The sequence below is a fragment of the Lineus longissimus genome, chromosome 2 (assembly GCF_910592395.1).
Source record: "Lineus longissimus chromosome 2, tnLinLong1.2, whole genome shotgun sequence".
NCBI lineage: Eukaryota > Metazoa > Nemertea > Pilidiophora > Heteronemertea > Lineidae > Lineus > Lineus longissimus.
Genome location: NC_088309.1, coordinates 1087921 through 1102949, shown reverse-complemented (window position 1 = coordinate 1102949; position 15029 = coordinate 1087921). Strand labels below are relative to the sequence as shown.

Genomic DNA, 15029 nt, shown 5'->3' with positions numbered 1-15029 from the left:
CGTGAACAACCTCAGGTACATGGGCTACTTGAGGTGCCAAGTAGGGTACTTGGACCTGTCGCCACGAGCCAGAGGGGAAGGATGCTTATGTCCCATGGTCAGGTACATGAGCTACATGAACAACCTCAGGTACATGGGCTACTCGAGGTGCCAAGTAGGGTACTTGGACCTGTCTCCACGAGCCAGAGGGGAAGGATGCTTATGTCCCATGGCCAGGTACATGAGCACGTGAACAACCTCAGGCACATGGGCTACTTGAGGTGCCAAGTAGGGTACTTGGACCTGTCTCCACGAGCCAGAGGGGAAGGATGCTTATGTCCCATGGCCAGGTACATGAGCACGTGAACATCCTCAGGTACATGGGCTACTTGAGGTGCCAAGTAGGGTACTTGGACCTGTCGCCACGAGCCAGAGGGGAAGGATGCTTATGTCCCATGGTCAGGTACATGAGCACGTGAACATCCTCAGGCACATGGGCTACTTGAGGTGCCAAGTAGGGTACTTGGACCTGTCGCCACGAGCCAGAGGGGAAGGATGCTTATGTCCCATGGTCAGGTACATGAGCTACATGAACAACCTCAGGCACATGGGCTACTCGAGGTGCCAAACTTGGACCCATCTTCCAAGAGCCAGTAGGGTGCCAGTCATCAAGAGCACAGCGAGATACAGCTCTACTAGAAGTAGAAGGGTCCTGATGTTGTCCTGGGTACTTGAGCTCCCTGAGGTAGATATCACCACAGACTGGGACAAGTTTACAACACCAAATTTTACAACCAGATCAAGGAACAGATAAGACAAGGATTTGTTTTTAAAACTTTATTTCTGTATCAACATTTATATACATATAAAGCAATAAATAACAAATCTACTTACATATGATTTTTTAAACCCGTAACCCTACAGCTTAGAAACATATGAAAATTATTATTTCATGGACCCACTGGAAGCAATCTTACCAAAGGTCCAAACTGACATATTTCCTAGGGTCCTTACTGACAAGTCACAGGTTGCGGTATGTATTTCTTCGATCTAAACACTAAGTAATTGGCCATTCTTGGAAGCCCAGTTAATACTGGAAATGTCGTCCATTCAGGCTAATTTTTACAGCAGTACAGCATTCTCTGAACAGCCAAGCCTCTCTTGGCGTAGTCACCATAAGTACCCAGCTCTCGAGAGGCACATCAGAGGGAAGGCTATGTATTTTATCATATTTTAAGTTACACCAACAACAGCAAACAGAGACATTGACCAGCTGAATCGCCAATATCATTTTCTCCAAAATTCATAACAGTAGTGCTACATGTACATGTAGGTTCCTCATCAGCTACAAATGTTCTTTGATTGAAACCCATCTGACTGTCGCATAACTTCAAATGAAGGCATACATGTAACACTTATTTACATCTGACAACAAAGCAACACCTAGATTGGTCCTACTGACTGTGTACAGTGTACAGGCGAAATTCCCTAATATCACAGAACTTTTCAGTTCTTTTGTGTGGCAGAACCAAAGGAATTTCGACATGACCCACAAGTGTTTTTGATTCTCCTCTTTGCCAAAACACCTACACGGGAATCGTGCCATACTGTAATCTAGCCACAGTGCTACATGTGAGATTTACACAATCAAGATGTGAAAATGTTCTGCAATTTTGCTTTTTCTTCTGTATCTTTTTGTTTCTTGATCTCCTGTAACTCTTTCAATTCCTTATTGACAGTGGCCGTCAGCGTTGGGTCCAGCTCCAACACTCTGTGGTAGTCACTGGCAGCTTCTTCAAAGTCCCACACAGCACCGTGAGCTTTCGCTCGCCGGAATAAAGCCTTGACATTATCTGGAAAACACAAAAAATACTAAGGTAGAAAATCAAGTTCCCTTAACTGGGATTAGAAGTACAAATCTGTGTAGGACACCTTCTCTGAGGGCAGTGTAACTATTCAATGAAAATCCATATGTATGACCTCTAAAATTAAGACATTAATCGTACAATGCCTTACCTGGATTACTCTCCAATACTGTGCTGGTATGCTCAATCACTGGATAGTAGTCCTTCAGCAAGAGCTTGCACTGGGAATAGTTTAATAAAAGGGGCTCTTTCTGCACTCTTAGATTCTCCCACGTTTCATCATGTGGCTTCTCCCTGAAAGAAATGAATTTTAGTGTTACGCACATCTTGATTGCACACATCATTGTCGTGGGGAAATGTCATTTAGCCACTTGAATGTTGAACTGACAATTTTAACTCTTCATTAGTTTATGATTTAAAAAAGAGTCAAGAGGAAGTTGCGGTTGCAATCTTGCCTTACCTGAGCATCAACTGTTCTACCATTCCTATAGCCTCAGCATATCTTTCTGCTGCCTCAGAGTATTTCTTCTCTTTGTACAAGTTATTCCCCTCCTCCTTCAGCTTTGGGATTGCCTCGAGCTTTTCATTCTCATTCATAGACCAACTCTCTTTCCTGTACTCCCCTGGCTCCTCCACTTTGAGAATTTCTGAAAAAGAAAAACATCAGTTCAGGCCCACAGTCTAATGCATGAAAGTAGGGACCTCTTGACCGCTAACCGAGGTATCTAAGCCACTAGACAACCACAGCTCGTAAATAGACGCTTTCGATGATTAGATTTAGGTAGAAACACACTAAGGATATTGATCTGTGCAAAATGAACTCACCAAATGTGAACTCCAATGGCTCAGGTTTAAGGACGAGTTGATCTAAATCTTTGTATCCAAGTCCACCCTGATCCTGAAGTGACATCATACCACACACATGTTTACGCTCTTCATGACCCTTCTTATGTGCAATATCTCTGAGACTCTTGGCAACCACTGGGTAGGAGGAAAGATGCTGTAGGCAAGAACAATTGATAGTCATTGATGAAATTATAATATACATGTAAACACTGCCCATCGCTTCAAGCTTTGAGAAGACTGAAGAGTCATCTGCTCAGGCAGCACCACCCACAAAGAATGGCTCTTGGTGACATGACTGTTGGATGACGAGAATTGGAAATTAATCTGAACGCCCCAGAAATGATTGGGGTTATGGGGAAAACATTCAACAAGAACATGAGACATTTAAAGGGTTCTTTCTAAAGTATAGCATTGTATAGGGCCTAATTCTATACTTATTTGAGGGGTTTTTGTATTTACTTATTAGATATGTTTGGTAATAGTACCTCAGGATCTATAGTGAACTTTGCAACCTCATCCCTTGCCATGGTCTTGACACAAGCTTCCCACACTTCAAGCTTGAATTTCTTGCCCAGGATAAGTTCCATGGGCTTGTCATGCTTCTTACTGTCATCAAGCAGGGTTCCTTCATCATCACATTTTCTTGTTTGGTAGTGAAATGTTATCTGTGTAAACAAGATATATCGTAAGAACATATTAAAGAAACCACTAGTGTGAGATAATGCCTGCAAGAGATGATTGTGTACATGTATCATCAAGAACAAAAAAGTGGAGTGAACTCTTCCGCGGAGTTCCGGTTTGTTTTTTGAAACACCCAGTCGAGTCAGTATGTACAACAAGAATTGTGTGCACATGCAATGACCATGATCAACCTGCAGCGCCGGGCAATCGAATATTCACTTCATTTCAGAGCCTACATATTGATTGTTTTCTTTCTAACCTTGGAACCATCTGGATAAGATGATGTTGGTCCTTTGCCGGCATAAACAATGTTTTTTTTGATGCCCTGCATGATGTTTGGGTATTTTGCGAGTTTACCATAATTCGAAATAACAAGCGAGGGGGTTTGTTAATTTATGCAAAGTTTCTCTTACGAATCTATTTTTCGCCGTCATGTGACCTTCCTCGGCAAGTTGGCGGCAGACGCGGGAAAAGCGAATTTGCGCGCACGCGGACTTCGGAGATTACTGGGGGAGAGAACATTTTTAAGTAGTTTTTAGAGGGATGACCCCCCCCCCGTGTCTGTGGGGTTTGGTCTCTTTGAAGGGAGGTGTCACCGGAGGATAAGAGTGAAATAAATATCTTGTGAAGTTAGCTTGCAGAAGTTGTCGAGTTGGGTGTTATATAGTTTACAGTCGATAACATAATATTGGTCCCCCGCCTGGATTCGGCCCGGAAAAAAACTTAGCATCGGGGACGACGAAACAATCCTTGCATGAGGCTGACAAGGACTTTCATGCTAAGCTTAAGGGATCGATACTGATGATCAAACGTTCAATGAACTTCAATTAGCAGCATAGGCCTATAAGTATCCATCAGTTTCATTTATTTCTTGTTGGTGATGACATGGACACATAAGAAATGGGTGGTCTCTCTATGAAGACAGCCAGGATCCGAGACCTAAATGATGGTCGCACTGTCTTGAGTAGGCCTATTAAGGCGTCTATTCCTTACGAAAACGCCTGTCTAGAGGTACGGGTGCCGTATCCCTTGGTCAGAATTCTAAAGGTACGGGAGTTCTTTTGCGCATGCCCGAAACGCTTTTTCTCCTCAACAGCGCCGAGCCACAACTCTAAGGCCACTGTGACAATTAGTGCGCGCGTCTTGATTAACAATCAATGGCTTGTTTTTAGTACTGGGCGAGTGTGAAAATATATTGTAGTCTCTATTATGTATCCACTATCGGCTATGAGGTTATATATGAGTTAAATCTAAGAAAACATTTCTTCATTTGATCATTTATTCATGATGCGGTTAGGCCTTGAAATCACCTGCGGGATCTATCTCAGAAAACACGGACGGGACACCTGTCGCTTCTGATAGAACAACTTATCAAGTACCAAGATAAAACTTGTGGCAAGCTGTCACGGACTGTGCGCCTTCAGCGTGTCTAATTGAGATGTTATCCCGTACCGACACGGCCTCCACGTTCCCTAAGGCGGGTTCACGAACACAATTTTTTTCGACCACGATTGGAACTGAGGGGGTCTGATGATGCTGTCAAAGAGAGAATATCCAGGTGGAATGACATGGACAGGGGAGAGTCTCATCATTTAATCATGCGTCACTCATCACGGACCCCGGAGACTAATTTTGACGAATCTCCAAACGACGATGTGAGTCGAAAGAAAGCCCATGCCATTTGCCATATAATATTACACTGAAAATATTCATTCATAACCATTCAGATCATGTTTTCAAATCTAAGAGTAGTGATAACCCAACCACTATCAGCATCAATTAGAATATAAGAATATAAGCTAATCACACCCAACTTTCCTGGCACGATCCAAGACATGATTTAGACTTTATGGGCGCCGACAAATTTTTATAAATGACGACTTGTCGAAGACAGGAGCCTTAGTTCAGACACGAATCCCGGCGTCAGTTTTCGTCAAAACGAATTTAGCTACAAAAAATCTCGACTTTCAAACTCATCTCGGAATCATTCCGGGAATCTTGTAAGGTAAGTCAGAAATAAAAGTTTTGAGTCGCTCGATCCTCACGATATACTATTCCGCTTGTTCAACGATATTCCGCTTGTTCAACGATATCAGAGACAAGACGAAGTTATTTCAATAGTAAATCGTACCACTCTTTTCTAGTAGCATTACACTCTGATCTGTAGACGTGGCGAACATTTTCTTTCCTTCCAGAATGATGATGAAGTTAATTATCGCCGCTCTAGCTGTAGCGCTGCTTATGTCCACAGCGGAGGCCTTATGTCGAATCGAACATGAGCACCATTGCGGCAGCATCGACGGCCAGTATCACTTCGAGGCCTGCACCTATGGTTGTGGTTTCACGGGACTTTACATGGACTGGTGTTTCAACTTTGTTCACCACCCCGACCCATCCCTGGACAAGTGCCTGGATCACTGTTCGGATATAGAGGATTGTAAACTCGCGCCATTGCCAATGTCATGTCCAGCAGGGTGGACGACTTGTTAGGAACATATACATTGTTCAGGAAAGTCCTATATTCCCGGGACATGTATCCGAAAGGAAATAAAAATTGTGATTTATTTGTCCTTCGTTATTTTTTTAACACAATCAACGTGATCAAAACTTGGCTAGCCCGGGATATTTGGTGAGCGCTCGCCAAACAAGTATCGTTTTTTTTTTGTCTTGACAGTTTTTAAATAGATTAATCAAAGATTTCCCGTTGGATTTTTACTTGAATATCACACCTCTCTCGCCTCTCTTTAATTATGTCGATAGTTTTCGGTTAAAAAGGGTTCGTTCCTTACACTGGGCCATGCATGACTTTACGGCAAAATCTGAACGACTTGTATTCAGCAGTAGGCGAGATTTCGCCGAACGTCTGTTCCCAGCAGTAGTTGAAATTTTGCCAAGTCTATTTGCTATTAAGCAGTGTGTTTCTTTCTCGACTTGAAATTTGTGATGCAGCTCAATGTTGTAATTTGTGGTATAATAGTTCACACTTAGGCTAAATTCTCACAATTTTTTAAAAATCTTTGACGTCTTTTAAGCAGCATCAAGCTAACTATATAGAACCCAGACATGCTACTACTATAAATAGCATTGGAATGCAGACAATCATCTAGCACCATTGTCTGGAAATCGTCACGTGATGTAAACACAGCGATGCAATCGCATTGCACCTTGACCTTCAATGTATGACATTGCTCACATTCAGCCGAAGGTCAATGAAGGCAAGACCATCTTCAAATGTTGTCGTTGCGAGTAGCGAAACCTGCCTAATGGTGGCTAGAATAGCGATACGAGGTTCATGCAAGTCCATGCAATCTCTACTTTAGTAACCATAGTAACCATACACCAGATAACTCGGATTGTATCAACTGATAGAGTCACGTTCATCTACGTCAATAAAGTGGCTCCCTAAACCTTTCACCTCAGATCAATACTCGTTCATACATATACAGTGGAACCCCGGTAACACGACCACTCATGGGACCGAGGTTGAATGGTGGCGTTACCGGGTTGGTAGCGTTAGTGACGTTGAAAATCCGGGGACAAAATGCATGATCAAGTTTTCCCGCCAAAATTGTTGAACTTTTTCTAATCCTCACCCTTTCATAAGTTCAAAATTTTGAAAAATTTTCAAAGTAAAAAAAGAAACCCCAGACATATGCAAGGTGAAGAGCCACACAACATTTCCACTTCTAATCACGCATGCTGATTATCATGATTAGCATCGACAAAATATAATGAATATGATTGACAGGCCCACTCTTCATAATCAATACTCTAGATCGTGTAGTGTTGGAGATGCTGGACTAATGACTCCAACTTGAGTGCTACTCGCCGGGTAAGGTTGGATCTTTTTAATTTCTTCGCATGCTGTACCATTTTTTCAATTAAAGTTTCACTGCTAGCATGATTTGTGACGATGGATACAATTTTTATGATTGAATTTCCATAGCTGTCGTTCAGGGAAGGTATGGTGACATTACGCCTGTCTATCAAGTATCATTGCTCTGGTGAGTATCGCCGTTGTTTCAACATTGTCTTTGGTGGTTTGACCTGTGATCTGATATACATATACGACGTTTTGGTAATTGCTGGGGTAGCAGTTGAAACAATTTAGTGTCCCCAGACAGTGTGCGTGCAAATCTGGTATCATTCTGGTTGTAGTTGCCATTGAATTTGTTGCCTGGCTATTCTAAGAAGATAAACTATGGCCACAATAGAGTCCTTCTTTATCAATGTAGCGACGATCCGCACTTCAATGCACCGCATTTACATGACTATCATCAGATTTACTGGTCTATTCAGTATCACCTTTAGTAACAAAATAATAGGGAGGTCAACAGAAGCGGCTGCGAGCGTGATGATGGCACCCAATCTCCTTGCGCATGACCAGAACTATTTTTATCGACGTCGTTGCGTCGTTCCTTGCATTGAAGAAAGGATGGCACCATCACTTTAAGGAAATGAGTGATCTGGATCTGAGACTCATCCTGACATAACTAGTGGTTTAAATGTACTCCGCCTCTCGAGGATTATCAAAAACCTGATTGAGCTCGGGGTGGATCTGAATAGACGATCAGCAGTACCCATATGCGGAGCATCAGGCTGTCAGTAAGTTTTCGTTTCTTGGGGCAGTTTGGTTAGGCGGGAAGGATTAATTCATCCGAGACTCTCACTGATATCGGTGGATGATCGTGTAAGGTAAAAATTTGGCCGAATCACATGATTTTTTTTATGTATTATATATTACATGTAAATCTTATCATCACTAAACTTATGATGTTAAGTAGGCTAATCCCCTCTGTTTAGCTAGATAGGGAAATTGTTCGACCACACCATAACCATGCACTGATAGCAGTATAGTGGTCCTTGATCTGTTCATTGCATATTTTACTGGGGACAGTCATGCCTCAAGTTGCAGTGAGTCTAGCTAGAGTATACTGGTACACCAAGACCTGTTCATTAATTTGAGGTTTGACCGCCCCTATATTCATTAGACAGGCTAGGGTCCCTTCTACCGATTGGTTCAAACCTGTTGGTTGTCAGGTTTGTGATAAGTCGATTGACACTATGGCAGGAGGTGATTACTTGTGCGCCAACCACTTTTAACGTGGGGGTTCGGACAGTGTCAGAAAGGTACTGTCCACGATGGTTACCACAGCACTAGTAGACGACAATAACAAATTCGAAACTCAGGCGGATTCAACAGCGAATAATACCTGTTATTTGGCATTCTGGATTTGGTATTTCTAGATGATAACTTTGACACATCTGTTAGGTTGAATGGTGCAGCTGTCGTGAATAAATAGAGAATGTATTCTAGATGATAACTCTGACACACCTGTTGGGTTGATTGGTGCGGCTGTCGTAAATAGAGAAAGTATAGCCTTTCTATAGTGGTTATTCTGAGGTATATCTTTATGCCTAAAGGGTACAAATTGCGCTTGATATCTGCCTGAGTTTTGAAGATGTGCTGTGTTGTGTAGGCACTAGCATGTACACCAGAATAGGCAGATGTGATAACAAGCACTTAAAGGACCAACTTTGGCATATGATATGTTGGTTTTTTTGTACAAAAACGGCTTCGAGCAGGACTGCGACTTCTCCAAACAGCATTAATGAAAACTCTTTAAACTGCAATAAAAAATGCACTAGAACGGGGTGTAACCCTAAGCCTGCCTGAAATTCGCAAGCCATTCCCATAACTGGTGATAATCGTTATCAGAGAACGGCATCAGTGTAATGCTACAAGTGGCGACGCATGGTGTCAAGTTGGCACATTATCCTCCTGGCCAGGTGAATCACACGCCCAAGGTGTCCCTCAGTGTTCTATAAAGTGGCTTATAATGCAATTATAGACGGCAGCCTGTTCGCTATGGTAACACTAATTGTATTGAATGGAACTGACTCTAGCAAACCATACCTTTATCAGTGGTTGTTCATGGTGTGGTCGATGAAATTCCCTGTCTATCAGCCAGGGCTATGGCAACGAATCTTCAGTAAAAGAAAGCATGCAAATAATAAAAAGGGAAATCCTTATGGGCCCGCCATTCAGGACTCTAACTATGAAATTGAGGCAATGGCGAATGGCATAACCATTAAGCAAATTCAGTTGGTGTAGCCCACCCAGTGTTTCGCATAACATCTCCGGGGGCTTGGCTTGCATAAATCTGAAACGGCCTTTACAGAGTATAATGCCATTGATCATGCAATTCCCGCCAGACTGAACCACTGAATAAATTATAACCGTACTAACATTGTACATGTAGCGCAGGCAGGTTCAAATGGGCTATACCTTGAATAGATTGAATTGCAATGAAAATCTAATGTCGGCCTCCAAATGGCTCGAACCAATTGCACTATCAGTCACTACTATAACTTTAAAATGCGTGCTAGCAAGGTCTCGGGCAAGGCACTTACTCGACAGGCAAGCTAGAAGTTCAGCACCGTGAGCAGCTCCTTGATAAGGCCATGCCAAGTTCAGAGTGCCTCTACCGACACATAAACAGACCATGGTAACCTTCATTTGAAAATCCCTTCATAATCAAGGGCTAGCTCTGGCTAACACAGCACCCATAGACAATAGCCCACCAATTTGACCCCAGCTCCTTACTGCGGGAAAACCCAAGTCAAGCAACCAAAAGTACCAAAAATACATTTTTGTTTACATTTGAACTGGACACATACGTTTGTTTACAATTTTTTCCCCGCGAAATCTCGAAGATCAGGTGACCTGCAATCGTGGATTGAAAATAACATTAACCTTGGTTCAGCAGGTCAACAGGTACAGGCTGTTCCAATCATCCCCCTACAGCCAGCTGTTCAACAGGTAGTGTTAGTCACCCCACAGGGAGTGCAGGTAATTGATTGATCCCTGCATAACTAAACAGCAATGGCTTGGCTTCTGTGAGTGGTAAGGAGAATTGACAGTGTCCGATTAAAAATCCCTCATCAGTGCTCCGCTGAAGTAAATTTCCGAAAATAAACATAACGTTGCATCAGGATAACATATCACCTGCAAACGTGCAAAATTTCGAGACGAAACACTACCCCCAAATGGCACTTTATCGAGCCGCCTTATGATATAGATCTCAATGTACCCGCGCCGCAGGGCAAGCTTAGTGAAATGAAATGAAAAAACGAAATCATTGATTAATACATGTAGGTAGACATTCGCTCGATTTATGATACTTCATAAAAATACTAATCATATCGAGTTCTTTCATAGCGCTTTTCCAAGTTTCCCTGCTCAAAGCGCTTTTTGGATATCATATTATTATTACCCCAGTCTCCACAGAAATCAATCAGGGGTTTCAAGAAGCAACCAGAAAGTGCTTACTGGAATTCGTCCAGTTGGGTAACCAAGCAAGGACGGACCCACGACCTATTGATCATGAGGCCGACGATCTTCCACGTTGCTACTGCTACCCTTTAGCCCGTCGCCAGCTCACCTGTTTTCACAATTAATGTTCTGTGCTAACAAGAATTAAAGACTATTATTACTTCAATACTTGGTGATGATAATAAAAAGTGTAGTAAGCAGCTTGCGCAAATGTTGAAACATATTGTAAATCATAAACTATGAATTCTGACCGAAAGAGAAAAGATGGCAAACGATTTTGGAAATGCCGACTTTGTGATGTATTAAACTAATTTGTTTCATCGCATCTCAATGCAGTTGTTTAGCCAAGAAATACTAAAGGTGATGGAATGACTTGTAAATAACTGACAACGTTAGTGAAATACGAACACCCCGGCAGTCTGGTGTCTGGTCTACTTTGACTCTACTGTTACTCCGATCGGGCCTGCATGGGGCGAGAGCGTTTGCGTTTTGGCCATACTGTAATCGAACGCAGTAAACATTTCTGATACAATTCAACTTGCCTTATTTTTATCTGCTTTCAGTTTGACATGGACAAGTTGAAGTGGTTGTTCATCGCCTTCATATTAGCGAGCGTCCTGCTTTTCATTTCATATATCGCATTAAATTACAACGGTAGCATCAGCGGCATCAACAAGAGAGCAGCCACGACACACCTGACATCGATCAAAAAGCCTTTATCCAACTGCACAGAAAAAATCGAGATCCCTGGATTACTCTCGACGCCGAATCGAAACAAACAAGCTTTCCAATACAGATGGGACAAACCTGTCCCGAAGATTGTGCATTACTGCTGGTACGGAGGGCGCCGCCGCCCCAACTTCAGATTCTATCACTTAATAAGTGTTCTGAGCGCCTACAAAAACATCAAACCGGAGGTGATATATTTCTGGTACGATTATATTCCACTGGGACCCCTGTGGAAGGATATTCAGGCACGCGTTCCGATTATTAAGTTGAAGCACCGTCCTGCACCTTCGCACATTTACCACCGTCCACTCGGTATCTACGATCAGCATCAGTCGGATATCGTGCGCTTGGAGGCGGTGATGGAGTACGGTGGTATTTATATGGACCTGGATATCGTGGTGCTCAAGTCCTTCGACCCTCTACTCATGTACGACACGACCATGGGCTACGAAATCAGCGATGGACTATGCAATGGAGTTATTATATCAAAACCGAACGCACCATTTCTCCGTATCTGGCACTCAGAATATACAACATTCGACGACAATAACTGGGGATATCATTCCGTGATGCTGCCCGCAATTCTTGCCAAAACATACCCCGGGCTCATTCACACTGAAGAGAAATCTTTGCACCGTCCAAACTGGAAGGAAGGAGAATGGATGTACGTAGAAGGCAAATTGTACGACTGGTCAAATAACTACGCCGTGCATTTGTATTATATGCACACACTGAAATGGAAGGACCACTCTCCGGACACGATTAAAAAGTTGAACACCACAATGGGGCAGATATTTCGATACATTTACTATGGAAGCAAAGATTTTGTGTAGGACTACTATAGGAAAGTTCATACCTAGTAAAAGCACCAGTGTATAGTCTAAAAATGTTTCGCCTGATGACAGATTTTTAAGGTTTGCCCGTTTGGGGTTCTTTTAGAAACCTTGTTCGTGGATACCTCAAAATGAGGGAGTGCAAAATATTATAATTATTTGTAACTAAGATTTTAAGACATTTTTAACTTTTACGTTGGCATAATTAAGTTACTCCCAGGAGGACTCATATGTCATAGGTCACTGCAGTGTAACGTCCAAATGCATTTTTGGGTACTTTTGAGTTCAGCCAGGAGAAGAGATATCCTATGTACACCGTACAAACTGGCCATGCCGACGAACCGGCGGTGATCATCACGCCTAATGCCTCCTCCTTATAGGAAGGATGGAATTATCTTTAGGTATCCAGTAAATTAATTCATTGATTCATATATCTATACGCACTACCTTGGTAAGATCGGCATGAAACTGGCAAGAAGGGCTGATATCAACTCACGGTCACCATAAGTACAGTGTATATATCGTCCCAAAAGTATTCTGATGTAATGAAGAAGAGCAGATGAATATATATATATATACTTATTCCGTCCAAACTGGTACAGTGTAGAAAGGACTGATATCAACTCTCGGTAACCTATATGTACATACATCGTGTCAATAAGTATTTATTTTAATGAAGGAGATCATTAATGAAGGGCTGATATAAACTAGGGCATCTGCACAAATAAGTATTTTGTTTCAATGAAAGATAGGAGCTTATGCATTCTTACATGTCGGAAAGGAATGCATTGAACTTGGTCACATGCCCAGGGTCTAAAATGACCACCTTTCCCCTCTAACCGGCACAGTGACCACGTCATAAAAACAATTCCACCACCCCTTTTTCTATGAGTGTACACAGTGTATATCACAATACTACATTCCAGATGAGCACAAGCCTGGGACCAACGTCGACCCTGCGTCATCATCCACAATATACTTTCTTATTTGCAAATCACCTGACTTCTTCTTCACTTCTGCTCAACCCATCCATGCCTCAGACTCATCCAGAGTAAGGTCAAATCTTTTGGTTGACCCGGCCGGAGTTAACACTCACTCAAACAACCAGTGATAACCATGCGATTGGACCTCTTGACAAGTACGGGGTTAATACGAAGTTGTTAACACTTTTGGGCTCTGTAGTTAGTGTTAACTCCGAGTTCACTCAAGAGTTAACCTGGGCACCAGGAGTTATTGAGGCACTATATCTAACAGTCGCCAAGTAATTAAATTGCAACGAGTTGAGCTGCTTTTTAGTTCCAACGAATCGCTCAGTCTACGGCGGGCACACCGGAGAATGAGTAAGATCAGCCCCCAAACACTGATAAGCCCGCCTTCTTTAGTTCTTAGGCGGGGCTCTTGAGATACACGCGTGTGCGGGAGTAATGCCGGGAAATGACGAGAGCAACTTGCAGAAGCTACAATCAATGTTTTTTTGTTTTTTTTAAATGGCGCTGAATTAACTCCGCAACTTTACCGAGCTCTTCCGGTGGTGGTTGCTATCCCATTGGTTGAAATTAATTTAAATCTTCATGAGAATTTGCTACATATCCCTAAGAAATTTGCCAATTATATTTTTATTTTTATTAGGGAAATATCCGTCCTAAATAATGACAGAAAAGGGTGGTTTATTTCAATTTTGTGTCGACATGGTCGAGGTCACGTGACATAAACAAAACAATCGCACACACCCGTCCAAAAAAGGCACTTTAAGAAAAACAAATACGTTTTTCCTGCTTAAAACCACACTGACGACTAAGTTATATTTGTCTGCTGCCCAAATCTGAAGTATCAAAATGAATCACAAACTAGAACTAGCTATATTTAGCTCTATTTGCGTGAAGAATTTGGGTGAGCGACATTCTGCAACCTAGCGGCCAATAATAAACAACTTTCATGTTCAAGGTCACGTGACTTAAACAAAACAATCGAACGCACACGTCCAAAAAAGGCACTTTAAGAAAAATAACTACGTTTTTCCAGCTTAAAACCACACTGATTACGAAGTTATATTTGTCCAAATCCGAAGTATCAAAATGAATCACAAACTAGAACTAGCTATATTTAGATATAGTTGCGTGAAGAATGGGGGGGGGGGGGGGGGGGGGCGCACTAAGTCCTTGACTTTTCATATTATGTAGAAATTGATTCGTTTTAGTAAGTCGTCCCCACGAGAAAAAGGTCGATCTTGCGAGATATAAAGTTGAGAACTCGAGATAATTCCAGAAAAAACTGTTTTGTTCATTTATTATGTAGAACACCCTTGTTATTTGTACCAACCACTATTACCACGGATGTACAACTACCATATAGAATCAAGTTCGAGCGCCATACATAATGCTGAACATTGAACATTCAGACTCGGGTTCAGTTACCATGGTACCGGTAACCTGGTAACCACGCACTGAATGTAACTTGCATTGTATCAACTGATACAGGTGCATTCATCCATGACAGTGATAAAGCTATAAGCGACAATAAAAGCTGGATTGGACGTTGCTATAATTCTTGATGCCTTTATTTCTGTCTTTTCAACCGTATTGTCTTAGGCCGAAGTTACATAGGCCTCATTCGTTCATTTACCACGAGTCACTTTCCGGGTTTTTCTTTCATTCCTCGGTGAATGCACGCCACAAGGCCGTGCTTTTACAGGGGAACGAAAGCAAAAGGGGAAAATGAGTCCTGGGAAATGAATGAATGAGGTCTATGTAACTTCGGCCT

At 42.2% G+C, this 15029-nt stretch overlaps 2 protein-coding genes and 1 long non-coding RNA gene across 6 annotated transcripts; 2 read left to right on the top strand and 1 right to left on the bottom strand.

The window, feature by feature from the left end:
- Positions 1–826: 826 nt before the first annotated feature.
- Positions 827–3732, bottom strand: LOC135500447 (AH receptor-interacting protein-like). Its single transcript, XM_064791933.1, has 6 exons — positions 3631–3732; positions 3176–3355; positions 2670–2844; positions 2305–2491; positions 1996–2138; positions 827–1832 (listed from the first exon to the last, which is right to left on the bottom strand). Exons 1-6 carry the CDS (start codon positions 3700–3702, stop codon positions 1627–1629), a joined length of 963 nt encoding a protein of 320 aa, XP_064648003.1. The 5' UTR covers positions 3703–3732; the 3' UTR covers positions 827–1626.
- Positions 3733–5216: 1484 nt separating this feature from the next.
- Positions 5217–5935, top strand: LOC135500468 (uncharacterized). Its single transcript, XR_010449454.1, has 2 exons — positions 5217–5376; positions 5567–5935. It is a non-coding gene; the product is annotated as an uncharacterized LOC135500468 (long non-coding RNA).
- A 1027-nt stretch (positions 5936–6962) lies between these two features.
- On the top strand, positions 6963–14405 carry LOC135500430 (uncharacterized). 4 transcript variants are annotated; one of them, XM_064791905.1, is made up of 2 exons: positions 6963–7203; positions 11271–14405. In XM_064791905.1, exon 2 carries the CDS (start codon positions 11277–11279, stop codon positions 12267–12269), a length of 993 nt encoding a protein of 330 aa, XP_064647975.1. In that variant the 5' UTR covers positions 6963–7203; positions 11271–11276; the 3' UTR covers positions 12270–14405. The 4 variants fall into 4 exon arrangements, with proteins under 4 accessions (XP_064647975.1, XP_064647991.1, XP_064647967.1 ...); XM_064791921.1 differs by lacking the exon at positions 6963–7203 and adding an exon at positions 7320–7375; XM_064791897.1 differs by lacking the exon at positions 6963–7203 and adding an exon at positions 7693–7976.
- Positions 14406–15029: the final 624 nt, after the last annotated feature.

Bases quoted from the DNA above. Each gene is read 5' to 3' on its own strand.
- LOC135500430 (XM_064791897.1), top strand. From the start codon at position 7,956: ATGCGGAGCATCAGGCTGTCA. The intron at 7,977-11,270 runs GTAAGTTTTCGT...ATCTGCTTTCAG, and splicing joins TGCGGAGCATCAGGCTGTCA to TTTGACATGGACAAGTTGAA.
- LOC135500447 (XM_064791933.1), bottom strand. From the start codon at position 3,702: ATGCAGGGCATCAAAAAAAACATTGTTTATGCCGGCAAAGGACCAACA. The intron at 2,845-3,175 runs GTACTATTACCA...TCTTGCCTACAG, and splicing joins AGTTCACTATAGATCCTGAG to CATCTTTCCTCCTACCCAGT. The intron at 2,139-2,304 runs GTAAGGCAAGAT...CATTTCTTTCAG, and splicing joins GTAGAACAGTTGATGCTCAG to GGAGAAGCCACATGATGAAA.